Source organism: Macaca mulatta, chromosome X (genome assembly GCF_049350105.2).
Source record: "Macaca mulatta isolate MMU2019108-1 chromosome X, T2T-MMU8v2.0, whole genome shotgun sequence".
Taxonomy (NCBI): Eukaryota; Metazoa; Chordata; class Mammalia; order Primates; family Cercopithecidae; genus Macaca; species Macaca mulatta.
Window position 1 is genome coordinate 108,271,441 of NC_133426.1, and position 27,870 is coordinate 108,299,310.

Here is a 27,870-nt window from a genome sequence, read left to right on the forward strand (position 1 = left end):
GATCAAATATACCTTCTATTTTTTTGAGACAGGGTCTCACTCTATCGCCCAGGATGGAGTGCAGTGGCAGGATCACCACTCACTGCAGCCTCCACCTCCCAGGCTCAAGCGATTGTCCTACCTCAGCCTCTCAAGTAGCTAGGACTACAGGTGTGCACTACCACACCCAGCTAATGTTTAAATTTTTTTTAGAGACACGGGTCTCACTTTGTTGCCTAGGCTAGTCCCAAACTCCTGGATGCAAGTGATCTTCTTGCCTCAGCCTTCCAAAGTGCGGGGATTATAGGTGTGAGCTGCCGCACGTGGCCTCAAATATACTTTGTTTTATATTATGAAATATTTCAAATAGAAAGTACAGAGTCTATAACATTACAATCATGGACTCACCGCTTAGCTCTACAAAATCCTAACATTGTGCCATACTGCCTGAGGTGTTAAGAACTTAAATACTATCTATATAATCAAGACCCCTTTATGTACTCCAAAATCTTAGTCTTCTCCCTCCTCAGAGATTACCAGTATCTTGAATTTGGTGTTTATCATTCCTAAGTATGTTTTCATATTATTATTACAGATGTAAGTATCTGTAAAAGATATATAGTATTGGTTTACATGTTTAAAATTTACAGGCCGGGCGCGGTGGCTCAAGCCTGTAATCCCAGCACTTTGGGAGGCCGAGACGGGCGGATCACGAGGTCAGGAGATCGAGACCATCCTGGCTAACACGGTGAAACCCCGTCTCTACTAAAAAAAATACAAAAAACTAGCCGGGCGAGGTGGCGGGCGCCTGTAGTCCCAGCTACTCGGGAGGCTGAGGCAGGAGAATGGCGTAAACCCGGGAGGCCGAGCTTGCAGTGAGCTGAGATCGCACCACTGCACTCCAGCCTGGGCGACAGAGCGAGACTCTGTCTCAAAAAAAATAAAATAAAATAAAATAAAATAAAATAAAATAAAATAAAATAAAATAAAATAAAATTTACATATGGCCAGGTGCGGTAGCTCACACCTGTAATCCCAACACTTTGGGAGGCTGAGGTGGGTGGACGGCAAGGTCAGGAGTTCGAGAGCAGCCAGCCTGACCAACATGGTGAAATCCTGTCTCTACTAAAAATACAAAAACTAGCTGGGCCAACGCTACTCTCCCAGCTAATCAGGAGGCTGAGGCGGGAGAATCGCTTGAACCCGGCAGGTGGAGGTTGCAGTGAGTCCAGATCACGCCATTGCACTCCAACCTGGGCAACAAGAGTGAAACTCTGTCGCAAAAAAAATAAATAAATAAAAAAATAAAAAAATAAAATAAAATAAAATTTATATATATATATGGTACACATTCTTCAGCAACTTGCTTTTTTCCCCTCAATATAATATGTTAGGTTTTATTTATTTATCTGGGTAGTTCTACTTCATATGTTTTAATTCATTTTTATATGCATAAAATATTCTATATGATTAATACCTTCCAATTTATTCATTCTCCTGTTGATGGACTTTAGGTTGTTTGTTTTCAATGATAAACCATGCTGCTGTGAACATTATTGTGATTTTTTAATCTCAGAATGAATTCTCAGTTACTTAGACAAAGTGGCAAACCCAGGTCCAGCTTATCTGTTGGACTATGCACTTTGCATCATTCCTTCTTGCCTTTTCAGTCCTGTCTTCCCGATGCTTCACTATGAAATGTGGTAGAATTATCAACTATCTCTAGTGGGAGCCTAAATTTGGCCTACAGAAAATCTCTTCCCAGTCCCAAGAAGCATCCTTCAGGTTCTAACTGAGATTTCAATTGAGAATTCCTTGGCCTTGGGACCAGAAGAGAAGTCTTCTTTAAATATCATAACTGGCCAGTCGCGGTGGGTCACACCTGTAATCCCAGCACTTTGGGAGGCCAAAGCAGGTGGATCCACGAGGTCAGGAGTTCGAGGCCAGCCTGACCAACATGGTGAAACTCCGTCTCTGCTAAAAATACAAAAATTAGCCAGGCGTGGTGGTGCGCGCCTGTAATTCCAGCTTCTCAGGAGGCTCAGGCAGGAGAATCGCTTGAACCCAGGAGGTGGAGGTTGCAGTGAGCCGAAATTGTGACACTGCACTCCAGCCTGGGTGACAGAGTGAGACTCCATCTCAAAAAAAAAAAAAAAGAAAAAAAATCATAACCACAGCAACAAAGCAACCTAATCAATCTTGTTAAATTCCCAAGATGCTTTTGTTCGGGCCCCAGTGAAACCTAATTATTTTATGATAAGCTTCATAGTCAGGGCTACAGGGGACCAAATTTGTGATGAAGGCATCAAGCCAAACTCAATTTTCTGGCTGCATGCTGACCAGGGAAACTCTCCTGCTATAGTCATTTACAGGAGGCCGTAGGGCTCTCTGGTTCTTCCATAGCAGTTCATGTTTTATTTATTTATTTATTTATTTATTTATTTATTTATTTATTTATTTTCGAGACAGAGTCTCACTCTGTCATCCAGGCTTCAGTACAGTAGTGCAATCTTGGCTCACTGCAATCTCTACCTCCCAGTTTCAAGCAATTCTCGTGCCTCAACCTCCTGAGTAGCTGGGATTACAGCCGCACACCATGACGCCTGCTGCGGCCTCCCAAAATGCTGGGATTACAGTCTTGAGCCACCGCGCCTGGCCTTATGTTTTTAGCATTTTACATTTTTCTTCTGTGGTTTTGGAAACTTCTAGGTCTCTGTGATTCATCATCTCTTTTTGTCTTGCACTAGCGACAATATATTCTGGCCAACTGATGATGGAAGGAGAGCCGGAGAGCCAATCTGCAAGTTTACAGTCAGTGCCAGATCAGATCGGTGGTAATACTTTCAATATTTTCCCTCTGCTCTGAAGGTGACTGCTGGGGTGTCTGTCTTTCACTCTGGACTTGTGTGCCCCTTTGGCCTTCTTTTTCAACCTAGTTTTTGTTTTCCTTGGCTTAAACATTTTATTTATTTTTTCCATCGATATCAAAATAACACACGCAGCTGGGTGCAGCGGTGTGCACCTGTAGTCCCAGCTACTTAGGAGGCTGATATGGGAGGATCGCTTGAGCCCAAGAGTTCAAGGCCAGCCTGAGAAACATAGGGAGACCCCTATCTCGAAACAAAACAAAATATAGTAAAATAAAACATGCATATTGTAGAAAATATGTCAAGTACAGGGAAATAAAAAAGAAAAAAATCAATTATAAACTCATCCAGAGGCATTAATATTTTGGCATATTTCCTTCCATTTTTTTCTGTGCATGTTTCTTATAATATTTGAGATCATATTGCACAATCAGTTAATTTACCTATTTTTTGTAACATCTATGTATGTATGTATGTATGTATGTATGTATGTATCTATTTATCTATCTATCCATCCATTCAAGGTACCTTTTTCCAAAAATGGTCTAAGATTCTTATTTAACATTATTCCTAATTATTTTCCCATGTTATTAGGATCTCTATACAAGCATCATTTCCTGAGTCAAAAAAGTATGTGCATTTTGCATTTTGATGCATACTGCCAAAATAGTTTCCAGAAACACTGTCCCAATTTCAGCTCCAAATAGTTTTAGAGAACCCCCTTTCTCATTATCCTTATCTCTTTTCTGGTCCATTTCTAATCATTTTTAAAACTCTGGTTTTACTGCAGACAAGTCTGTTTTGTTTTGTTTTGTTTTTTTCATTGAGTCAACGATCTTAAACTCCAGTATATTCCAACCTCCAACTTGTCTAAAACTTAACTTCTCTTGACTCTAGAATTTCTTTCTTCTAGGGTGAGCTAACAGACTACAGTTTGTTTTCAGTTCAGGGAGGTAGGGCAGTGAGATCAGCTTCTCCTTGAGATTCAAATAACCAATATAATCCTAAAGATATCTTGTGAGAACTTTCTAAGAGCAGATAGAAGAGCCTGGGATTAAAGCTTCTGGGTTTCCAATGCTCTCAGATCACCCTCAGCCACTGCACATGAATCTCCATAGAAACTGAAAGTCACACGTGGCCCAATTGTTTCAGGGTCCTCAGAGGAGTTCTCCCTCCTCCTTCCCCTCCCCAGATGGCTTCATGCATAACCAAGTAGCTTTGGAGTCAAATATGTCAAGGCCTCTTTTCTAGCTTCTTGTTGAGCACTGTGTCACTGAAAATTCTAGTTCTTCCTTATTTTCAGTAGTTACAATCAGATCTCAGCAATCAGATCATTGCGGGAGTAGAAGGGGGTATCTGATAACTCTTTGGAGAACACCCAAACTTTGGTTTTTGAAAGCTATATCTTCCCTTTATACCTAAGTCACTTCCTGATATGGGTCTAGTCCACTGAAAGGAAACTCTATAGGAAATTTGCTCGAATGGAAATAGCAAATCATAGTGATAATTTAAAATTGCACCAATCCCCTATAAGTGGATGGAAAGTTACATTAGTTCACACCATAGGAGTTTACAAAGAATTCCAGGTTGGTTGTGGTGGCTCGTGCCTGTAATCCTAGCACTTTGGGAGGCCCAGGCGAGAAGATCAGCTGAGGTTGGGATTTCAAGACCAGCCTGACCAACATGGAGAAACCCTGTCTCTACTAAAAATACAAAATTAGCGTGGTGGCGCATGCCTGTAATCCCAGCTACTTGGGAGGCTGAGGCAGGAGAATCGCTTGAACCTGGGAGGCGGAGGTTGTGGTGAGCCAATATCGTGCCATTGCACTCCAGCCTGGGCAACACGAGCAAAACTTCATGTCAAAAAAAAAAAAAAAAAAAAGAATTCCAAACAAAAACATCAACAGCCATATGCAATGGAAATTTGGACTTCAACACAAGCAAGCAGTTTAAATAGTTTGAATATAAAAGGAATCAGAATAGATAGGGCAAGCCCTAAGGGACACTGTTTGGGTATAATGCTTTAGGTTGCCATGAGCAAAGATGACAGCCACTGAGCTGTGTAGACCCCCCATAGCCACTGGGCTTTGCTGCTGCCCTGCCTCTAGACATGCATGGCATGAGACAGAGACTTTCAGCTTCGAGAGCTAGGTGGCCAAGAAATTGGTTCATTTGGAGTCTGGGCAACTTATCCAAGGATGTCTTGATTGGGGTCACCAATCACTTTTATTCTAAATGTCCTACAATTTGCTCTAGGTAGGCCCTCTGGGGGACATTGGCAGGTCTGAGGCAGAGTAAAAATTATAGCAAATACTGAGATCCAGCACTTACCATTGCCAGGCTCTGTTTTAAATGCTTTACATGTATTTGCACATTTACTGCTCACAACCACCTTATGGGGAAGGTACTAGGCAGGCAGGGAGGAGGAAAGGGAAAGGGAAAGGAAAAGGGAAAAGAGCAGGGGAAGAAAGGAGCAAGAAAAAGTCAATGTAATTCGGCAATTATTTATTAAGTGCTAACTGTATGTCAGAGTCTATGGTAATCAACAGAACAGAGGAGGGTATAGTGAAGAAGGGATACAGGTAGAGAAAGGAGGATGAGTGGGAAGAGGAGGAGGTTGGAGAGGAGAAAAAGAAAGGAGAAATAATGAAGACAAGAGACAAGCAAGCCATGCACATGGAGGGCAATGATAAGAGGAGAAACCTTTGCCAGAACCTGAGGGGTTGGCCGCACTGTCCGGGCTGAGGCAGAGGCTGCTTTCTCCTGGCCCAGTCTTTTACCCATTGTTACCACGAGGTTGGCACAGCTTTCACACAGTCCTTTCAACAAAGCCGGCTCTGATCCTGGCAACATTTGGCCTGGTACAGCTCAAGGCAGGTAGCCTACACCCTGGCCTAGCCGGGCCTTTCCCTAGCTCACAAAAGTCAACTGCATAATGTGGAGCGTGAGCCTTTACCATGTCCTCAGAGAATCTGCCTCTTAGTATTTCTTTTTCTAAGGGCTTCATTGACCCATGTATCCCTATTGAGTCTTCAAGCACTATTTGACAGAAGGGCTTGTTTTTATCTGACTGCTCCCTGCAATATTACTTTTCCACTAAGTTTGCCAGAGGTACCCCTTTCTAACATTTGCTACCTGTTCAGATGGTCACCTCATGTCACATTTTTCTCTTCCTGTTCACCCCACCCACAGCTCTTGTCGGAAAGGACCTTTTCAGCCTCTCTAATCACCAGACGGGACTGCCAGGGCCTTGTGCTGATGACACTCCCACCCTCCGTCAGCCTCGTCTGCTAGCTGATAAATGGCACCAGCCATGCTGTCTCTCTGTTTTTTAGGGGTCCCAAGAAAGGTACATTGCTGCTGCTGCCCAGCCCCTGCCATACCCCAGACCCACCTCAGTCCTGACTTAATGCAGGTAGCTTCCCAGATGCATTGAGATGCCAGGACTTGGAAGGTGGGACTCGATCGCAGCAGACACTGGCCCTGGAGACATATTCTTACAGTCCAGAGAGGAAGGACAGTCTGAGCAAACCCCACCCTTTCACAGCCACTCAGTTCCCTTTTTTTGTTTCCTGACCTAAACCAATGTCTTTTTTTCTTCTCAGCAGCATGCTATCTGGTTCCCTGCTGCCGTCCCTATTCCACCCCCTCAACTGTCCCCGCCCTTCATTTGCTTGGGACCTCTGACACTACTATCTTGAGTCTGTCTCTGAAAGAACCTTTCTCAACATGACTGGGGCCACTGAGACTCTAGATGGGGCTGGCCTGAGCAGACAGGTCATCAAGCTATCCTCCTAGAGGTAAAGGGACAACATACCTGAAGTACTATGAAGACAGTCAGCACAGGGAGAGGGGCTTACAGAAAAGAGGAGAGATGCTGGGGGCTGGCAGACACAGAGCAAAGAGATTGGCCAGGGAGAGTGTTTTCGAGTCTCCTGTCCTCCGGGGCAGAGGAGTCTCAGGGACACACAGTTGAACTTGATAGTGAAGGGACCCCAAAGGACAGAGCCAGACAGAGGTAGAGACAAGACTTCCCCCTGCTGAGTCATTTTCTAAGAAAGCATTTTTCCCCTACAGATAAAAATGTCGGAATATAAGCCCACAGAAATATTTGTGCCCTTCCCCATTTTCTGTGGATGTTGATTTTCTTCTTTTAAGATTCAGCCTCAGGGATTATCTGTCAATGTACACCTTTCTCTTGAGTCGTGTAAACCCGTAAAGCAGACTAGTGTCACTTGAAGCCTGGAGGTTTTCTCAGGGGCCCCCTACTTTATGCTCCAACTGCAATGTTTCCCCCAGGGATTCTTCTAGGAAATGCAGCCAGTATTGAATGCAGACCATGACACTGGAGCCCCTGCTGACTGATCTGCCTGCCCACCTTGACATCTTGGGCACTACCATATTTCCTTGCCCCAAGGCACTGTATCCTAGTGTAGAAACAGATCACAGGTCCCACTACAAGTTCATCCGAGCTTTTAAGTCAACAGGACCTTATTTTTTTTTCTTTATTTCGTCTAAAAAACAAACAAACAAGCAAACAAAAAAATGGGATATATGTGCAGAAGGTGCAGGTTTGTTACATAGGTATACGTGTGCTGTGGTGATTTGCTGCACCTATTGACCCATCCTCTAAGATCCCTCCCCTCACCCCCCAATCCCCAACAGGCCTTGGGACCTTTTTTTTTTTTTTTTTTTTTTGAGACAGGGTCTTGTTCTGAAGCCCAGGCTAGAGTGCAGCGGCATGATCATGGCTCACTGCAGCCTCTGTCTCCTGGGCTCAAGTGATCCTCTCACCTCAGCCTCCCTAGTACCTGGGACTAGAGGCACACATCACTGTGCTGGGCTAATTTTTGTATTTTTTGTAGAGGTGGGGTTTCACTATGTTGCCCAGGCTGGTCTCAAACTCGTGGACTCAAGCGATCCTCCTGCTTCGGCCTCCCAAAATACAGGGATTACAGGGGCGAGCCACCTCTTCCGGTCACCAACAGGACTTTAAATAAAAACATTTAAAGTATTTGTAGACTGATGATATAGTGGTTGATCCTCACATTTGCACAAGATAGATGGACAGCATGTGTTGTACGATTGCCTTACTTTATTGACAACTTCTATCCTTTTGCTAGTCACCCCCAATAGCTGCTCCACTCACCTGCCTGAGGATTGGTCACAGGCATTCACCTTCCCTCCTCTTTTCTTCATCTTATGTCACTTGTTGTCACATGCCCTGTCCCTTCTCAAGGTCCATCTTGGGGTGGGGACTGGGAGGTGACAGGCATCCAGTGGGAGAGCTAAACAAGAGAGAGAGAGAGAGGAGCACAAGGGAAAAGAGCAAGTAGATGTAGGCTCTTCTTCACCCTCTGCCCACGACCACTCCCCTAGCACACTCATCCATACTGACAGGAGGACTGTACTCAGATAGCACAAATGAACAGCTGAGTGTCACCTGAACAGATTCCCAATGCAATATAAGGTTCTATTCTTGGTGCTATCCTGTTCAACATTTTTGTTGATGATCTTTGAGGAAAATATAAAAAGTAGCCCAGTTAGTTTATGAATGGTGCAAGGCTCTGTGTGCTAGACTGGATGATGGAAGAGGGCAATTAGTTTCCAAAAAGATCTTGATCACCTGGTGTGAGAAGCCAAATTCCACAAAGTGTATTTTACCGGGGCTAAAGGTGATGTCTCACAACTGGGCCCCAAATTTGAACTTCAAATGACTCCAGGAGAAAGTGGAGTAGCAGTAGCATTTGTGAAAATGGTTCAGGGGTTTTTGCTGATAGTAATCAAAAGGCATGTCATATCAGTTAACATGGCTTCCAGAAAAGCCAACGTGACATTGAGGCTTCCTTACAGAAGTAAAATATCTAGACAGAGGAAGGTAACATGCCACCTACTCTGCAAAGCCAGACCACACCTAGAGTCCTGCATCCAGTTCTGAGTGCCTTATCTTAGGGGATATTAATGAGCAGGAACATGTCCAAAACAGAGAACAGCTCAAGTGATCCTCCCACCTCAGTGTCAGCATTGGTGTACAAACTTTCACTTATAGGATGTATAAGCTCTGGGGATCTAATGTACAATATAGTGACCATAGTTAATAACATTGTATTATTGAAATTTGATAAGAGAGCAGATTTTAAGTGTCCTCACCTCCTCTATGGTAACTATGGATGGTGATGAATGATAAATATGTTAATCAATTTGACTGTGGTAATCATTACACAGTGTATACACATATCAAATCATCATGTTGTACACCTTGAATATAAACAATTTTTGTTAATTAAATTTTTTTAAGTAAGCAAAAACAAGCAAAAACCCCACAAAGCCATGTAATACAGGTATGATAGAAAGAACTAAGGTTGATTAGTTCTTTCTATCATAGAGGGGCCATGTTCATGGTCTTCATATTTCTATGTTACTAACATAAACCCCTAAAGGCCAGTGAGATTGCCTAAGAATCTGGAAAGAAAAAGAAAATGCTGGAAGTTTGGCAAAGAAACTTTCAGGAAATGTAGCAGGTAGTGGTAATATTTTTATTATCTCATTCCCAGAGACCACCCAACAAAAAAGGGGGTGATCAGAGTGTCAGCTCAGGTCCCACGCATGTTTCTGGAGGGTTGTGCAAGCAAGATACCCCAGACTGTCATGGTTCGTCAGTCCCTACTCCACTGCCACCTCCTCCTGTGTCTCAGCCCAATTCTGTCTCCTCACCATCCTCTACACTGCAGATGCCCCTGCTTCCTTGGTATGATGTAGTGGTTAAGTGCAAGGCTGTAGTGTTAGACTACCTAGTATCAAATTCCAGTTCCACAAAAAAATAACAACCTGTGTGACTTCAGGTAAGTAAACTTAACATCTCTTGTGCCTTAGTGTCCTCACCTGTTAAATACTAATACTGGTACATACCTCCTGGGGTTGCTGTCAGGATTAAAAGGGGTAGTATGTAAGGTGGTTAGGAGAATGCCTGGCATATAGTGTGCTATATATATATATATATTAGCTATTATAATCACCAGGCCACAACAGCAGTATTTTATAATGTTAAAGGAACCCAGGTTCTAGAGTCAGTCTACCCAGGTTTGTATCCTAGATTCACTAAATACTGTTGACATTGGTAAAATCCTTTAACATCCTACGACCTCAATTTCTTTTTTTTTTTTTTTTTTTTTTTTTTTGAGACGGAGTCTCGCTCTGTAGCCCAGGCTGGAGTGCAGTGGCGCGATCTCGGCTCACTGCAAGCTCCGCCTCCCGGGTTCACGCCATTCTCCTGCCTCAGCCTCCCGAGTAGCTGGGACTACAGGCGCCCACAACCGCGCCCGGCTAATTTTTTGTATTTTTAGTAGAGACGGGGTTTCACCGTGGTCTCGATCTCCTGACCTTGTGATCCGCCCGCCTCGGCCTCCCAAAGTGCTGGGATTACAGGCGTGAGCCACCGCGCCCGGCCAGCGACCTCAATTTCTTAACCTGTAAAATGGGAATAATAGTACCACCTGTCTCCTAGAATTACTGTGAGAATTGTATGACACAATCTATTTAAAATGTTTAGTACCCTGCAGTCTTTCTATGCTGGACTCTCTTGAAACCTAGTATATGCCTTCTGCCAGGTCTGCAAGGAAGGGAAGAGCCACTGGATACTTTCTACTTCTAGGCTTGATGATTGCTATTACAGGAGCCGAACAATTTCATTGTCACTTTTCAGAACCTAGAGCAGCTGACTTACTCCCTCAACAGAAGGGTGCTGCTTTAACGCCAATCATTGTTCCTTTTCTTCAAAGTACTTAGTTCGTAATTGTACATTTATAAGCCTATTAGATTACTGTATCCCTTCCCCTGAACAGTGCCTGACACATAATGGGCATCTAATGACCATTTGTTGAATGGACCAACTGGCCATGTGATTGATGAACTGGAGCAATTGGCTCCCTCCAGGCCTTCATTGAATCAGCAGTTTGCTGCGAAAGGTGTTCCCAGTGACCTTGAGGTGGAACAGGAATGGAACGTGGAGGTGGAGGACCCCTCTTTTCGACCCTAGTCCTGGCTTCCCTCGGGGACGGGGAGGCCAGAGGATCTGGGAAAAACACTGCTCCCTTCACTGAACGCCACTATGTAGCAGCGTCCACCAAAAGAGATAAAGTGACGAAACGCTGCAAAGCTGCGGGGCGGAAGTTGGGGTGAGTGGACCACCCTTTAGGCGGAGTCCTTCCTTAAGCTCCCGCCCGCGGCTCGGAACTGAGTCCTCTCAGCAGCCGGAGGGCGCTGCGCCGAGCCTTACACTCTATGATTGCTCCTACCGACTCCCATGAGGAAGTGCGATCGGGAACCTCCTATATACTTCCGTTTGCGGCGCGGCTTCTTTCTTTCTTCCCGTGCCGGTATCGCTCTCGCAAGCATGGTAGGACTTGCTGGTGGGGCCGAGTAATATCCAGCGTAATCTATCCCCCCTTCGTCGCCGGTGCTGTGCCGGGATGGGTCCAGGCTCCTGTGTGGACTCGATATACCGGAGCAACCCAATTTTGCCGGGATCAACCCTAAAGGGACCGGGCTACGGGGCCAGGAATTGAAGTGATGGGTTCAAAGAGGTAGAGTTAGCCGGGGGTGGAGTTAATAAGATCTTTTCCCTCTTTGGGGCTCGACGGAGGGAGGAAGCTCTGCTTGAAGCACATGGGGCTGACCCACCCTGTAGTCAGAGTTAGCATGTAGTGAGGAGTACTCGTGGAGTGCCTTAGCTTTAGCTGGGTGAGGTAGGGCGTTGTGCCATTGTCGTCAAATAACACTGCACGTTCTGAACGGTTTCTTTACTAGGTTAACGTCCCTAAAACCCGCCGGACTTTCTGTAAGAAGTGTGGCAAGCACCAACCCCACAAAGTGACACAGTACAAGAAGGGCAAGGATTCTCTGTATGCCCAGGGTAAGATGGATTCTGCATAATTTGGTGTTAATGTGACATTTGTGTTGTAGAGTAACATACGGGTCCAGGTCTCTTCCCCCCCACGCCCGACTTGAGCGTTAATATTTCTGCTGCAAAATTAAGATAAAACCTGTAAGAATTACTTGCTGGTATTATAACAAATACCAATTCGTTTTCCCAGGAAAGCGGCGTTATGACAGGAAGCAGAGTGGCTATGGTGGGCAAACTAAGCCGATTTTCCGGAAAAAGGTGAGTGGTAATTACTATTTGACGTTTCCCACTTAATTGCAGTAAGGATGTATACTTGTCTCTAGTCCACACACTTCATGATATAGGTATAGCGTTAGTTTAGCGAAGTTTTCACAGTTGACTGCAGTGATATATCTAGTAGGTGATGGAGCTGGGAATGCAACTCAGGTCTGATTAGTCCACAATACTGCACTATTTCAGTGTTTACGATTTTTTATCCTTTCCCTTCTGAAGAGGCAAAAAATCGAGGAATGTGCCCTGCTTTCCTAAGAACTGAGGTGTGAGTACACTTGTAAATCCTTTCATTGGCCTTGCTCCTTATCTGTCGTCATGTCTGAATCCTCGACTGTTGGTTGCACTAAGTTCTGTTGTTTCTCATCACAGAAACCTGCAGTCAGCTACCTGTTCTCGTGAAGTCTTAAAACTCTTATAGAATAACCATTTAGGCCTGTCTGCTAGCCTCCTGAATTCCATATTCTCAGGCTGAGTGAGTTTCTGTTTATTCTCAAACCTTAGGTGATTTGGCTAACCATTAAAGTTACTAGCACGATGATTGGAATGGAGTATTCTCTCCAACACAGCATTTCTTCTTTTTTTTTTTTTTTTTTTTTTTTTTTTTTTTTTTTTTTGAGACAGAGTCTCGCTCTGTCGCCCAGGCTGGAGTGCAGTGGCCGGATCTCAGCTCACTGCAAGCTCCGCCTCCCGGGTTCACGCCATTCTCCTGCCTCAGCCTCCCGAGTAGCTGGGACTACAGGCGCCCGCCACCGTGCCCGGCTAGTTTTTTGTATTTTTTAGTAGAGACGGGGTTTCACCGTTTTAGCCAGGATGGTCTCGATCTCCTGACCTCATGATCCGCCCGTCTCGGCCTCCCAAAGTGCTGGAATTACAGGCTTGAGCCACCGCGCCCGGCCCAACACAGCATTTCTTTTGGCACTTTGCCTCTCGTGCAGTTTAGCTCCAGAAAGTATTAAGGAATGACTTTAGTGCTCATTTGGATGCAGTAAGTAGTTTGGTCTCAGGGTGGCAGAAAGAATGCTTTTTTATACCTTTTCACATTTGGATAACTTGTTTAGAAGACAGGTTCTAACTAGGTTTTGGCCGGTTAAGAACTGCAAGCTAGCAGCAGTATCAGAACTCTTGCTAAAGGGGCAAGCTTATTAAGAAATTTGAGTTTTTAAAAATTGAGCTACCATATGATCCAACAATCCCACTGCTGAGTATATACCCAGAAGAAAATCAGCATACCAAAGAGATATCTGCACTTCTATGTTTGTTGCAGCACTGTTTATAATAGCCAAGATTTAGAAGCAACCTTAGTGTCCATCAGGGGATGAATGGATAAAGAAAATGTACCTATATGCAGCCGGGCGCAGTGGCTCGTGCCTAGCACTTTGGGAGGTCGAAGTGGGTGGATCACCTGAGGTCAGGAGTTCGAGACCAACCTGGCCAAGATAGTGAAACCCCGTCTCTAGTAAAAATACAAAAATTAGCTGGGCGTGTGGTGCAGGCCTGTAATCTCAGCTACCCGGGAGGCTGAGGCAGGAGAATCGCTGGAACCTGGGAGGCAGAGGCTGCAGTGAGCGGAGATCACACCGCTGCACTCCAGCCTGGGCGACAGAGCAAGCCTCCATCTCAAAAAAGAAAAAAAACAAGGAAAAAAGAAAATGGACCTATATGCAATGGAGTAGTATTCAACCATAAAAAGAATGATATCCAGTCATTTACAACAACATGGGTGGAACTGGAGATCATTATGTTAAGTGAAATAGGCACACAAAGACAAACATCACATGTTCTCATTTGTGGGATCTAAAAATCAAAACAAGTGGACTCGAATATAGAGAGTAGAAGGATGGTTACCAGAAGCTGGGAAGGGTAGTGGGGGGAGGTGGGGATGGTTAGTGGGTACAAAAAATTAGAATGAATTAGACCAACTATTTGATAGCACGACAGGGTGACTAAAGTCAATAACTTAGTTGCATATTTTAAAATAACTTAGAGTGTAATTGGATTGTTTGTACCTCAAAGAAAAAATGCGATAAAACTTTACAGTGGAGAAACCTAACAAGCACTACCTCAGCCAGGTAATCAAGGTTAACATCAACAGCCATGAGTCATGTTGATATACACCCTTGATAAGGTGTGATGAAAATGACACTAAAAAACCCATAACTCTATCTAATCATGAGAAAAACAAATCCCAAGAGGGGCATTTTACAAAATACCTGACCAGTAGTGCTGAAATTGTCAGGATCATCAAAACGGTCTGAGAAATTGCCACAGCCAAAGGAGTCTAGAGACATGATGACTAAATGTTAGGTTGTGTCCTGGATGGGGTCCTAGAACAGAAAAAGGACATTAGGAAAATACAAGGAAATTTTAAAAAGTATGGACTTGAGTTAATAAGGCATCAGTGTTGGTTTGTTAATAAGTCATACTAATGTAAGATGAGAAACTGGTTGTAAGGTTTATGAGAACTCTGTAGCATGTTTGCAATTTTTTGGTAAATATGAAACTTGTAAACAATATTCTGTTTAGGTAAAAAGAGCAATCAAGGCCATGCGTGGTGGCTTACTAAGCGCCTGTAATCCCAGCACTTTGGGAGGCCGAGGCGGGTGGATGACCTGAGGTCAGGAGATTGAGACCAGCCTGGCCAACGTGATGAAACCCCCGTCTCTAGTAAAATTAGCTGGGCGTGGTGGTGGGCACCTGTTATCCCAGCTACTCAGGAGGCTGAAACAGGAGAATTGCTTGAACCCAGGAGAAGGAGCTGAGATCACGCCATTGCACTCCAGCCTGGGCAACAAGAGCGAAACTCCGTCTCAAAAAAAAAAAAAAGGAACAATTAAAAAAGTTGAGTATTAGTGGGGAGTGTAGTTTGAGTTACATAATTCAGTTGAATGCACATAAATTCTAGGTAGTCTTAGAATTTATTGATCTTTTATAGAGACGAGGTTCTCACTGTGTTGCCCAGGCTGGTCTCAAACTCTGGGCTCAAGTAATCCTCCTGCCTCAGCCTCACAAACTGTTGGGATTAAAGAACTATGCAGAGCTGCTGAATGGCCACAATTTCAGGGTGGCCCATTTGATAGGAATCTTTAGGATGTTTGATCTGAGTGGGGTTTGGATTTAAACTGGATGACATGCCATCTTTGCTATTACCACGTTTTCTCTTTTTATATATATATAGATTTTTTTTTTTTTGAGATGGAGTCTCGCTCTGTCTCAGGCAGGAGTGCAGTGGCTCGATCTCTGCTCACTGCAACCTCCGCTGCCTCCCGGGTTCAAGTGAGTCTCCTACCTCAGCCTCCCGAGTAGCTGGGATTATAGATGCAAGCCACCACGCTCGGCTGACTTTTCGTATTTTTAGTAGAGACAGGGTTTTACCATGTTGGTCAGGCTGGTCACGAACTCCTGACCTTGTGATCTGCCTGCCTCGGCCTCCCAAAGTGCTGGGATTACAGGCATGAGCCACTGTGCCCAGCCTTTATTTTTTTTAGTCCTCAAGTCCTACACATTTTCTCTTAAATTCACTGATTTTTAGATTATTTTCTCCCTATGGCTTAAGAGTACACTGAGTACTATTTAAAGCAGTCATTTTTGAAGAAACTGATCTTCTGTAGTTATTTATTAAGGCTTTAATTTTTTTCCAGGCTAAAACTACAAAGAAGATTGTGCTAAGGCTTGAGTGCGTTGAGCCCAACTGCAGATCTAAGAGAATGCTGGCTATTAAAAGATGCAAGCATTTTGAACTGGGAGGAGATAAGAAGAGAAAGGTATATAATTGCGGGTGGAAGGTGCAATATTTTTCATAGCTTTATTATTTGAAAAGGTGAACATTCATTGTGGCGTAGAGCTCAGGGGTAATCCTCTAAAAATACTAGATCTATAGCTAAAGGTATGTGAGATTTTCTGCTACAAGGAGGAAAGGAAGAATGAGGAAGCTTAACAGCATGGTGAACATTTTAGGAAGAGATAATGTTCTTGATGGGGCAGTAGTTCATGGCAAAATACAAAACTCAACTTTTTTCTGTTCTGTTACAGGGCCAAGTGATCCAGTTCTAAGTGTCATCTTTTATTATGAAGACAATAAAATCTTGAGTTTATGTTCAGTTCATTTGTTTGCCGTTCATCTTTTGGGAGGGAATAAGCTAGAGCCATCAACACAATTCCGCCCGTGGGGAAATTTATGCCTCTTCCTGGTACTACTTGTTTTGGATTGAAGCTGAATGGTTGAGTTCACATCGTATGTTGCAATTTTCTAATTTGGCACTTCAGTCACTGGGGGCCTTATGAGATGCAGTTTGCCGTTATGCAGTGGTTATTGGTTATGTAAGTAGACACATTTCAGGTTAATAGGGAGAAGTCAGTAACACATAGTGAATATCAGATGTTTTTACTAAGAGTTAAGTCTCAGATCTTTGGTATAACAGTTAATTTAATAAAGAACTTTGGCATTGTTCTCCAGACACAGTTACGCTGTAACATATATAATATTGTCTATGGACTTGGTCTTACACTCTTAAACATTTTGACATTCCCCCTCACATTTTAAAGTAGACGTATTTATGCCAAAATAACTACAAAGAACAGGTTTTCTGGCGTATGAAACTCTAGTGGAATTTTTTTTTTTTTTTTTTTGAGACAAGGTCTCCCTCTCATGTGGACTGGAATGCCAATGGTATGGATCATAGCTTGCTACGGCTTTGAGCTTGCAGGCTCAAGTGGTCCTCCTGCCTCAGCCTCCTGAGTAGCTGGGACTAGTGGTCCCTGTCACCACACCTGACTACTTTGTTTTTGTGGTGGGGGTCTCTTTGTTACCCAGCTGGTCTGGAACTCTTGACCTTCAGTGAAATTCCCATCTCAGTGTTCCAAGATGCTGGGATTACAGGTGTGAGCCACCATGTCTGGCTAAACTTGGTGGAAGAATCTTAAGAGACAAAATAACCATTCATTAAAATGCCTCCTAACAGTTCCAAATTATACATCTTTTATTTTTTTGAGACGGAGTTTTGCTCTTGTTGCCTAGGCTGGAGTGCAATTGGTGCAATCTTAGCTCACTGCAACCTCCGCCTCCCGTGTTCAAGTGATTGTCCTGCCTCAGCCTCCTGAGTAGCTGGGATTACAGGTTCCTGCCACCACGTCTGGCTAATTTTTGTATTTTTAGTAGAGACAGGGTTTCACCATGTTGACCCCGATGGTCTAGATCGTCTGACCTCGTGATCTGCCCGACTCAGCCTCCCAAAGTGTTGGGATTACAGGCGTAAGCCACCGCACCTGGCCTATAAATCCTTTTTATTACATTTCAGTCTTAGTGATGTTTATAGCTCTTTGTAGTTAAATATTACACATTTTGATAATTGGGAGAGAATCTCAACAAGGGGGGTGGGTATCTGGATGAGTAAATACGTGTTTAATAGTTTTAGTACCAAAGTTTCAACTTTGGAAAATTTTATTCAAGGAAATAGAACTTTTTTTTTTGAGATGGAGTCTCACTCTGTTGCCCAGGCTGGAATGCAGTGGCATGATCTTGGCTCACTGCAGCCTCCACTTCCTGGGTTCAAGTGATTCTCCTACCTCAGCCTCCTGAGTAGCTGCAACTACAGACGCCACCATACCTGGCTAATTTTTATATTTTTAGTAGGGCTTCACTGTGTTAGCCAGGCTGGTCTCGAAATCCTGACCTCAGGTGATCCGCCTGCCTCAGCCTCCCAAAGCACTGGGATTACAGGCATGAGCCACTGAGCCTGGTGGAAAGGGAGCTTTTAAAGTGAATAGAGAAAAAGGTGGACGGGAAGTAGTAGTTGGCAACAAAATAAACATTTTAAAGTAAGTCTTTAATTGACATCTGCATTGTATTTTCTAGCCGAAGCAAAACAGTGCCTGTGGGATTTATGTGACTTCTTAACCTTGAAGTCCATTCATAGAACCCTAGCTTCCTTTTCACAGGGAGGAGCTGTGTGATGAAGCAAGCAGGATTACAGGCCACTCCTTTACCCAGGGAAGCAACCGCGATGGTATAAGAGCGAGGTCCACCGATCTCCTGCCGGTTTATCATAGCTACAGCCCAGGCTAAGTCTGAGAGAGGTCGTTCCCATACTTCAAAGTTGTCTCCCTGAAAAACCAAGAAAATAAGTGTGATTGCTTAGCAACTAGTGATAAGTGGCCCTGTTAGTTTGGCATTAATTCTTAATGTCAGAACTATCAAGCACTTGTAGGAAAAATTAAAATGATACTATAGCATTATTTTGGAAATAATAGTTCTAGCAAAAAGCTTTATTACTGATAGTAACATCAAGAGCAAGGGAAAAAAATAGATTTAGGCCCAAGACAAACTTGGTACTGGGTATATAAAGCCATCTTAAAATATATACCCTTATTTACCTGTCTAAGCTGGTACCCCTGCTTGCCCAAGGGGTCCTGATTGATGGCAATTACATCCTTATCCTGAAGGAGAGCTTTGGCTTGAGGGCTGATGTGTCGGAGGTCATTAGACATGAATAAAGGAGCAGCCATGATAGCCCAGAGGGCCATCTGAGTTACTTGCTGATTCCAGCTGAGGCCAAAGTTGCCAATCACTAACTGAGACAAAGAATGAAATAATTCAAACAACAGAAGAGGAAGCATTCTTAAAGTTACCTAGATGACCCATATGGAGAAACCACTTTCCACAGCATCCTGCTCTAAGTACTCTCACATAAAGCCTCCTCCCAGGAACTTCACTTCTATTTACCTTGAATGTCAAAATAGGAAACAAGCCTACTGCAGGGTCTTGAACAAGGAGAGCTCAAGTTTTTACCATATCTGGGTCATTCCAACCCCCTGGTCCAGCAACATCAACAATTCTCTCCTGGTTAAAAGATGTCCAGTCCAAGATACTCTTTATACTTTTCCAGGAATCATCAATGTCAGCAAAATTTCGCCAGTGATTGCAGTACTGTCGGATTTCTGTGTAATTGGGCTGTGAAAATAGATATGACTCTTCTGTTTACTTTCTACTAACATCCTTGTGAGATGAAAACAGTCAAGTTTAAAGGAGGCACTTGTAGCCTTGAGTTTACAGATTGAAGGTCTCCATAAGGAGGTCTAAACCCTTATAATGAATTTTCACTGTAAGAAGTTTGCTTCAGAAGTAGGCCATATAACTTGAAATCCCTTAAAGTTAATTTACTTCTATAATCAGAACTAAAATGATCTTAATGAGTACAATTAAAAGCTGCAAAATTACATAGGACTCCATCAAGCATTAAGAAAACTTAAATCCTAGGCATATAGTTTGTTAATGGAATAAAAAGTTTGTAGAGGCTGGGCGCGGTAGCTCACGCCCGTAATCCCAGCACTTTCGGAGGCCGAGGCAGGCAGATCACCTGAGGTCAGGAGTTTGAGAAAAGCCTGGCCAACATGGTGAAACCCTGTCTCTACTAAAAATACAAAAATTAGCCAGATGTGGTAGTGCACGCCTGTAAGCCCAGCTACTTGGGAGACTGAGGTTGCAGTGAGCCGACATGGCGCCAGTGCACTCCAGCCTGGGTGACAGAGTGAGACTCTGTCGCAAAAAAAAAAAAAAAAAAAAAAAAAAAAAAAAAGTTTGTAGATAGGCAGGTGGGATATCAGGTTTAAGATGCTGAGAAAAAAGAGAAAAAAAGACTGTTTTGCAGAGATGAGGGAATAATAGGGATTCATTCCATAAATAACCATTCAACACTTAACCATATGCTAGGGATACAGTCAAAGTCAGACAAGGTCCCTGCCCTCATGAAACTTACACTCTAGTGGGGAGACATGGTAACAAGTCAACAAATACTTCCAAATAGTGTGGAGCTCTGAGAAGGAAATTAAACAGGTTAATGTGATAAAGAATGAATGGACAGAGGGCTATTTTAAAGTAGTTAGAGAAGAACTGTCTGCATATGTGGCGTTTGGTCTGAGACTTCAATGTTAAGGAGCCCGGCCCTTTAAAAATATTTGGGGAAGAACTGTTTCAGGCAGAAAAAAAGCAAGTGTAAAGCCCTGGGGCAGCAATAGGCTTGCAGTGTTGAAGGACAGAAAGAAAACCAGTGTAGCCAGGGAAAGAGCCATGACCCCTTGGACATTGGGGAGGCAGGCAAGGGCTGGATCAGTGCGGTTTGGTTTCATTCCAAGTGCAATTGGAAGCTAGTTAAGGGTTTTAAGCAGGGAACTGATGATGCCATTTATATTTTTTATAACTCTGCTAAGTCTCAGGGTTTTTTCTTAAAAAAAAACTGATATTTACATTTTAATAAGATAACTCTAGTGCTGCTTGGAAAATAGATGGGGGTTGGGACAGAGTGGAAGCAGAGAGATCAGGCTGTCACAGCAGTCTGGGTGAGAGCCGATAGTAGCTTGGAAGGCCAGGGTGCATGTAGTGGAGATGGAAGAAAGTGGGCTGATTCAGGAGATATTTTAGAGATACTGGTGGAAGGACTGTTGATAGACAGGACATGAATGGTGAAATAAAGGGGAAGACACAAGGATGACTTTCCAGGTGATGGTAGCTTAGACTATAATTATAGCAGTGGGGATGGTGAGAAGTGGTTGGAACCTGGGAGAGATGGTAGGATGATATTAAGTAATGTTGGAGTTTAAAGGAGACCTTGGTTTCCTTTGTTGTCAAGTTCTATCTATCAGCACGGTTCTATTGGATTCTGGGCTCACTATCTCACCTTTTGAAATGGCCACATATAAAGAGGCCACTCACAGGAGTACACAATGCTTCTGCCAGTCCTATTCAGGGCCAAGGACATGTGCTTATAACCTGTATGAGAAAACAATGGGTGAAATAAGGGAAAGAAATGAATTTCCAGCTGGCTCTCTCTCTCTCTCTCTCTCTATATATATATATAATTTTTATTTTTTGAGACGGAGTTCACTCTGTCGTCCAGGCTGGAGTGCAGTGGTGCGATCTTGGCTCACTGCAACCTCCGTTTCCCGGGTTCAAGTGATTCTCCTGTCTCAGCTTCCCAAGTAGCTGGGATTACAGGCATGTGCCAGCAAACTCAGCTAATTTTTGTATTTTTAGTAGAGACGGGGTTTCACCATGTTGGCCACGGTGGTCTCGAACTCCTGACCTCAAGTGATCCACCTGCCTCAGCCTCCCAAAGTGCTGGGATTACAGACATGAGCCATCACATCCGGATGGGGCTGTATATTTTAAGAAGAGGCTACCTGGAAGGTTCATGTTTAAACTAGCAGCAGGGACAGGCAGTTGCTCATGCTTAAATTGTGTAAAGTACCTCCCAGACTGCTGGGATTGTTCTGAGGAAGTAGTGCAGAGATGGTGTGTATATTGAGGAAAGGCAGGAATGAAGATGCTTCTTTCTTTGTGACCAACTGACAACCTGGACTCTCCTAAATGGTGTTATAGAGAGTTACAATCACTAATTAACTCTTAGAGCCCTCTTGAATTATAAGTGCACAATATTAGCTATGGTTAGGCATGTGTGGATTTTACATGAATTAATTAATTAATTAACTGAAAGAGAAGAGATGGGAGCTCTGGCACATGGAGAATAATTACTTCCAGTATTGTGACAGGGTATTTAAAATTCTGAAGATTGGTTCTTTGGCTCAGCTACCTTGGCCTCAAAGTTCTTTCCTTTGTGGCTAAATCTCTGGAATAAAACATACCATCTGCCAACTTTTCCAAACTGTCACAGTAACAACCATCAAATTTCAGCAGATCTACTCCCCAGTCAGCAAAGGTCTGGGCATCAATGTCATAGTATCCAAAACTCCCAGGGAAGCCTGCGCAGGTTTTATTTCCAACATCTGCATAAATCCCTAGCTTCAGTCCTTTGCTGTGAACCTGAAATGAGAGGGAGGAAAAGAGTCACCATCGTAGAAGCACAATCATGAGGTAGCAGAAAGAGAGAACCATTCCAGGCTGGGGGAAGAGACAAGGTGACTTCACCAGGTATTGGGGGCTTTTTCCCACAAACCCCCAAAATCACCCAGATGAGTTTGTTGGCAGACAAAGAATAAATCCCCCAGTTCTGCTGCGCTAGTTCAAACTATGCGTGTGAGCTATAGCCCAGAACTGAGGAGAAAGCTAGCAGCCATGCTAATCTTCCTGATGGGATCCTGAAAGTTACCTTTTGAGGGCAATGATAGATTTACCTTGGCAAAGACTCTCCTTGACGAAACCTTGGTTAGACTTCTCTGATGAGCCTTCTTTTCGACTAGACCTCCACCTTGGCTTCCTACGTCTGTCCTAGCAAGCCCCCTTAGCAAAAATCCTGCTAAGTCATTACTGCCACCATTGATATCTGATCAATTTCCCTCATTCCCCACCCTTCATGTTTAAGTTCACGGTCTGCCTTTAGCAAGAAGCTCCCTACCCTTGATGTCTTCTTACATATTCCATCCACTGACCCCCTCAATCTGCTCATTGGCTACAAATCTCCACCTGTCTTTGTTGTATTTGGAATTGAACTTGGCTCTTTCCTCTACTGTGGTAGTACTGAATAAAATCTGTCTTCATCGGCTGGGCGTGGTGGCTTATGCCTGAAATCCCAGCACTTTGGTAGGCCGAGGTGGGCGGATCACAAGGTCAGGAGTTCAAGACCAGCCTGGCCAATATGGTGAAACCCCGTCTCTACTAAAAATACAAAAATTAGCCGGGCTTGGTGGTGTGCGCCTATAGTCCCAGCTACTTGGGAGACTGAGGCAGGAGAATCACTTGAACCCAAGAGGTGGAGGGTTGCAGTGAGGTGAGATTGTGCCACTGCACTCCAGCCTGGGTGACAGAGAGTCTGTCAAAAAAAAAAAAAAAAAAAAAAAAATCTGTCTTCATCATCTTTGTTTTTTTGGAGACGGAGTCTCGCTCTGTCGCCCAGGCTAGAGTGCAGTGGCCGGATCTCAGCTCACTGCAAGCTCCGCCTCCCGGGTTTACGCCTTTCTCCTGCCTCAGCCTCCCGAGTAGCTAGGACTACAGGTGCCCGCCACCTCGCCCGGCTAGTTTTTTGTATTTTTTAGTAGAGACGGGGTTTCACCGGGTTAGCCAGGATGGTCTCGATCTCCTGACCTTGTGATCTGCCCGTCTCGGCCTCCCAAAGTGCTGGGATTACAGGCTTGAGCCACCGCGCCCGGCCAATGTCTTCATCATCTTTAACTAGTGTTGGACTCTATTTCTCTTCAATGATCTCCAGAATATTTTCCTTCTATCTTCTAAAATTCTAGTTTATAGTACCATTGCAATAGCTTCCCAAAGGTTATATGGAAATGCATGCACGCTTATGTCAAGAACCAAGTTCCTTTTTCCTCCTAGAGAGTTCAGTCGTTTTAGCAAAAGGAGAACTCCAAGATGGGCCTCAATAGCTATTGCAAAACATTTGTAGGCCGGGCGCAGTGGCTCACGCCTGTAATCCCGGCACTTTGGGAGGTTGAGGCAGGCGGATCATGAGGTCAGGAGATCGAGACCATCTTGGCTAACACAGTGAAACCCCATCTCTACTAAAAATACAAAAAATTAGCCGGGCGTGGTGGCGGGCGCCTGTGGTCCCAGCTACTCAGGAGGCTGAGGCAGGAGAATGGTGTGAACCTGGGAGGCGGAGCTTGCAGTGAGCCGAGATCACGCCACTGCACTCCAGCCTGGGAGACAGAATGAGATTCCGTCTCAAAAAAAAAAATTGTCTGCTGATGGAATGCAAAGTCCACATGATAAGCCTTACAATTCGATGTTCAGATAACAGCCAGCTATTCTACTTTCTAAGTGTCATGAGGGTTGTTTCTTTTTTTTCTTTTCTTTTTTTTTTTGAGATGGAGTTTCGCTTTTGTTGCCCAGGCTAGAGTGCAATGGTGCGATATCGGCTCACCGAAACCTCCACCTCCTGGGTTCAAGCGATTCTCCTGCCTCAGCCACCCAAGTAGCTGGGGTTACAGGCGTCCATCACCATGCCCAGCTAATTTTTTGTATTTTTAGTAGAGTCGGGGTTTCACCATGTTGGCCAGGCTGGTCTCGAACTCTTGACCTCAGGTGATCCACCTGTCTCGGCCTCCCAAAGTGCTGGGATTACAGGTGTGAGCCACTGCGCCCGGCCACGAGGGCTGTTTCTAAGCAAGCTTCTGTACAGAAGTGCTTACAGTCCTCCGAATGAAAAAGAACATTATCTATAAACTCACATAATTAGCTAGCTGGCGAATCCCATGAGGAAAGCGCTGAGGGTCTGCCTGAAGTCTGCCTTCTAAATCTCTTTGGGGAGCCATCCAACAGTCATCAATGCAGAGGTACTCATAACCTGCATCCTTCCAGCCATCTGAGACCATGAGCTCTGCCATCTCCATGAAGAGCTTCTCACTGAAAGAGAAATTCCAATAATCATTACAATTCATTAAGTGAACACTTAGGTACCTATTAGGCACCTTGGAATTTCACAATTTTTTCCAATCCAGTAATACTGTGGTAGTAATCACAAGCAATGTAAGGTAAAATGAATTGTTTTTCCAGATTTTCTTTTGTCTCTCTTATCCCCTTAATACTTCTGCCCTAAAAACCCCAAATAAAATAGGAATGAGAAATATATGATGAAATTGAAAAGATTATTAGATCTAAGAAGACAGTTCAGTAAAGTAAGAAACTACAAAGTTAACATAATCAACAGATATCAACAATAATCCTATTTGGAGAAAAAGATCCCATTCACAAGAACAACTGAACAACCTAAAATGCCTACAGATAAATTTAAGATATGTGCAAGGCCCATATGTTAAAACTATGATGCTTCTAAATGATTTGAATAAATAGACAAATATTATTTTGCTCTTGGATAAGCATACTCAATATTAAAAATAAGTTAATTCTCCCTGCAATCCTTTACATATTTAACAAAATCCATAACAAAGCCCAAAAGTACTTAGGTTTCTTTTTTATCTTTTTTTTTTGAGATGGAGTCTCCCTCTATCGCCCAGGCTGGAGTGCAGTGGCGCCATCTTGGCTCACTGCAACTTCTGCCTCCCAGGTTCCAGCGATTCTTCTGCCTCAGCCTCCCCAGTAGCTGAGATTACAGGCATGAGACACCACACCTGGCTAATTTTTGTATTTTTAGTAGAGACAGGGTTTTGCCATTTTGGCTAGGCTAGTCTTGAACTCCTGGCCTCAAGTGATCCACCTGCCTCGGACCCCCAAAATGCTGGGATTATAGGTGTGGGCCACCTGCCCAGCTTCCGAAAGGGCTTTTTAAGGAACTTGGCACAACATCACAAAAAGTTCACCTAAAAGATTACATACATGCACATTAATTAAAAGATAAAGGAAGGCTGGGCACAGTGGCTTACGCCTATAATAACAGTACTTTGGGAGGCCGAGATGGGCACATCACTTGAGGCCAGGAGTTCGAGACCAGCTTGGGCAACATGGTGAAACTACCTCTCTACTAAAAATACAAAAATTAGCTGGTTGTGGTGGCGTGCCTGTAATCCTAGCCACTCGGGAGGCTAAGACAGGAGAATTGCTTAAATCCGGGAGGTGGAGTTTGCACTGAACAGAGATCACGCCACTGCACTCCAACCTGGGTGACAGAGTGAAACTCCCTCTCAAAAAAAAAAAAACAAAAAACAACAAACAAACAAACAAAAAAAACTAAGGCCGGGTGCAGTGGCTCACGCCTATAATCCCAGCACTAGCACTTTGGGAGGCTGAGGTGGGCGGATCACGAGGTCAGGAGATGGAGACCATCCTGGCTAACATGGTGAAACCACATCTGTACTAAAAAATACAAAAAAAAAAAAAAAAAAAAAAAAAAAAAATGAGCCAGGTGTGGTGGCGGGCGCCTGTAGTCCCAGCTACTCGGGAGGCTGAGGCAGGAGAATGGTGTGAGCGAGACTCCATCTCAAAAAAAAAAAAAAAAGTGTAATTTACCCAATGTCACAGGGTTAAGTAACAATGAGGCAGAATTTGAGCCCAGGCTGGGTGCCAGGGTCTTGTCATTAGCCAAACATGACATAAACATGATCCATTTTTTTATGGAATATAATGAAAAAAAGAAATCTATGTTTTCATTTATATAGAAAACAATTGCAAGGTTGTATATTAACATTTTAATCATGATTATTTCCGGGTGGTGGAATGGTGGGGGGAAATCTTTATTTTCATTTTGCTCTTCTTTATCTACATTTTTTGCAATGATCATGCATTAGTTTTCTAATCAGATGCAAATACCACTAAAAAAAAAACCCGTGACGGGCAAAATTGCCACACATACTGTACCACAGGGTCACATGAAACTTAGAAGGCCAATTTCTTCTGTGAGGTCTGACCAACATCCTGACTTTATCTGTAAAGATATTCATAGGAATAACTTATGAACACAGAAATGTACTGTGACTGCCACCTTTTTACCAATATCTATCAGTGATTCCTAACCTTTTTAAAGTCACAGAGCCCTTTGAGAATCTGAAGAAAGTAAATATCCTCTCTCCAGAAAAATACACATATTCATTCAGATTTGTAGGTTTACATTCATTTTCCCATCGATTCCAGGTTAGGGAACATTTGCTCTGTACGCGCAATTGAATGGTCAAGCGCTGTGCTATGTACTTTAAATAGGTTATCTCCTTGAAAGTTCACCTGTGTGAGATAAGAACTATTTTTCAGATCTTTTTTGTCAGCTCCCTGAAATTAAAAGGTTGTAATCCCAATTTACAGATAAGGATTGTGAGGGTCAGACACGTTCAATACCTATCTAATTCAGCCTCAACCCTCACCCAAACGTGTAAATGTATAAAGTTCCTCCATGTCAACCTTCCAGCCTGATGCCACGCTCATAGGCGAGGTGGGAGAGATCTCAGCGACCTTAGGGTCTCTCTAACTCTCTCGAGATACTGCCGAGAAATCCACGACCCCAAAAGGAGAAAAAATGGCACGAATCTTAGTCCCCGATCCCTCCTACCCATCCTAGATGTTCTCACGGTTAGCATCCGGCAGAGGAAGAACAAACGTTCACAAGAAGGGTCTGAATAGAACCGGGCAGGGCTACTTTGGGCACACTGCCTATGGGGTGGCCCTGCTCTGCAAGGAGCAGTGAAAAAGGAGAACCGGGCAGGGAGAGAGAGATAGAGAGAGGAGAGAAGAGGAAGAGAAAGAGAAAGAGAAGGCGGGGGGGGGGGGGGGGAGGAGAGAGAGAGAGAGAGAGAGAGAGAGAGAGAGAGAGAGAAACAAACAGGGGCTGCTGGCCGGACCCCCATCCCATCACACAGAGAAAGTTTAGGGCTAGTCCCGATTCGAGACAGTTTGCTGGGGATAAAAAAGCAGCGCAGAGTCGGGTCGGGGAGCGCTCCCTCGGGCTCAACTGTTCCTGTTGAGACCCTCCAGTTCCCCAAACACACCCAAACACATGGAAAAGCAAAGGGAAGGGAGTACCCAATATCTGATACCTGATGCAGGAATCTGGCTCTTCCTGGCAGTCAAGGTTGCACATGAAGCGCTCCCAGTGCAGCCAGCCCATGGTAGGCGTCCTGGCCAATCCATTGTCCAGTGCTCTGGCCCCAGGGATGTCCCAGGAAACGAGGGCCAGGAAGAGAAGCGCAAGCGCGCAGCCCAGATGCATTTCTGGGTTCCTCAGCTGCATTGTCACAGTGATCAGACAGCATAGATTTCCGCGGGTAACCTAGGCTTTTAAGTTTAACCTCAGGGGAGGACCAATCACCAATTACTTATTAAATAATGACGTTACTGTTTCTCCGGCAACTGGGACGGTTATCCCCAGAGGTAGACCAATAATCAGTCACGTAAGACGTTCCGCTAACCAATCACCCTCTTTCTTTCTTGATATTGACCCGCCCTATTTCCATACCAGAAGGAAGTGCGGCACCTTAGTGATCCCGAGTTTAAGCCGAGAGTTGCTCACG

General features: G+C 44.0%; 3 protein-coding genes across 7 annotated transcripts in view; 1 reads left to right on the forward strand and 2 right to left on the reverse strand.

The window, feature by feature from the left end:
- The window catches only part of BTK (Bruton tyrosine kinase), a 42,381-nt gene extending 31,623 nt beyond the window's left edge, over positions 1-10,758 (reverse strand). For 3 of the 4 annotated variants that reach the window (XM_077989186.1, XM_015127815.3, XM_028842018.2), the window contains exon 1: positions 6,241-6,370. Coding sequence is in view for 1 of the 4 variants with exons in the window: in XM_077989185.1 (XP_077845311.1) it covers positions 10,686-10,743 (58 nt within the window). In the remaining 3 variants the exon portion in view is untranslated. Of the gene's footprint in view, positions 1-6,240; positions 6,371-10,685 lie in introns of those variants that run through there. The other variant, XM_077989185.1, reaches the window with a different exon arrangement.
- Positions 7,992-27,693, reverse strand: GLA (galactosidase alpha). Of its 2 annotated transcripts, XM_077989197.1 has the most exons (9): positions 27,397-27,693; positions 24,148-24,322; positions 21,655-21,832; positions 20,691-20,782; positions 18,806-18,967; positions 18,391-18,588; positions 18,004-18,121; positions 14,232-14,345; positions 7,992-8,134 (listed from the first exon to the last, which is right to left on the reverse strand). In XM_077989197.1, the coding sequence occupies exons 1-8, from the start codon at positions 27,588-27,590 to the stop codon at positions 14,263-14,265; spliced, it is 1,200 nt and encodes a 399-aa protein (XP_077845323.1). In that variant the 5' UTR covers positions 27,591-27,693; the 3' UTR covers positions 7,992-8,134; positions 14,232-14,262. The 2 variants fall into 2 exon arrangements, with proteins under 2 accessions (XP_077845323.1, XP_001093625.1); XM_001093625.5 differs by lacking the exons at positions 7,992-8,134; positions 14,232-14,345 and having other exon boundaries at positions 17,825-18,121.
- Positions 11,099-16,118, forward strand: RPL36A (ribosomal protein L36a). The gene is made up of 5 exons (XM_015127816.2): positions 11,099-11,241; positions 11,652-11,757; positions 11,939-12,006; positions 15,660-15,782; positions 16,051-16,118. Exons 1-5 carry the CDS (start codon positions 11,149-11,151, stop codon positions 16,069-16,071), a joined length of 411 nt encoding a protein of 136 aa, XP_014983302.1. The 5' UTR covers positions 11,099-11,148; the 3' UTR covers positions 16,072-16,118.
- Positions 27,694-27,870: the final 177 nt, after the last annotated feature.

Coding starts and splice junctions, on each gene's coding strand:
- RPL36A (XM_015127816.2), top strand. CDS start 11,149: ATGAGGAAGTGCGATCGGGAACCTCCTATATACTTCCGTTTGCGGCGC. Junction 11,242..11,651: donor GTATCGCTCTCGCAAGCATG/GTAGGACTTGCT, acceptor TTTCTTTACTAG/GTTAACGTCCCTAAAACCCG. Junction 11,758..11,938: donor GGATTCTCTGTATGCCCAGG/GTAAGATGGATT, acceptor TCGTTTTCCCAG/GAAAGCGGCGTTATGACAGG.
- GLA (XM_001093625.5), bottom strand. CDS start 27,590: ATGCAGCTGAGGAACCCAGAAATGCATCTGGGCTGCGCGCTTGCGCTT. Junction 21,833..24,147: donor TTCGCCAGCTAGCTAATTAT/GTGAGTTTATAG, acceptor CTCTCATTTCAG/GTTCACAGCAAAGGACTGAA. Junction 18,589..18,805: donor GTTGGAATGACCCAGATATG/GTAAAAACTTGA, acceptor TCTTTGTCTCAG/TTAGTGATTGGCAACTTTGG.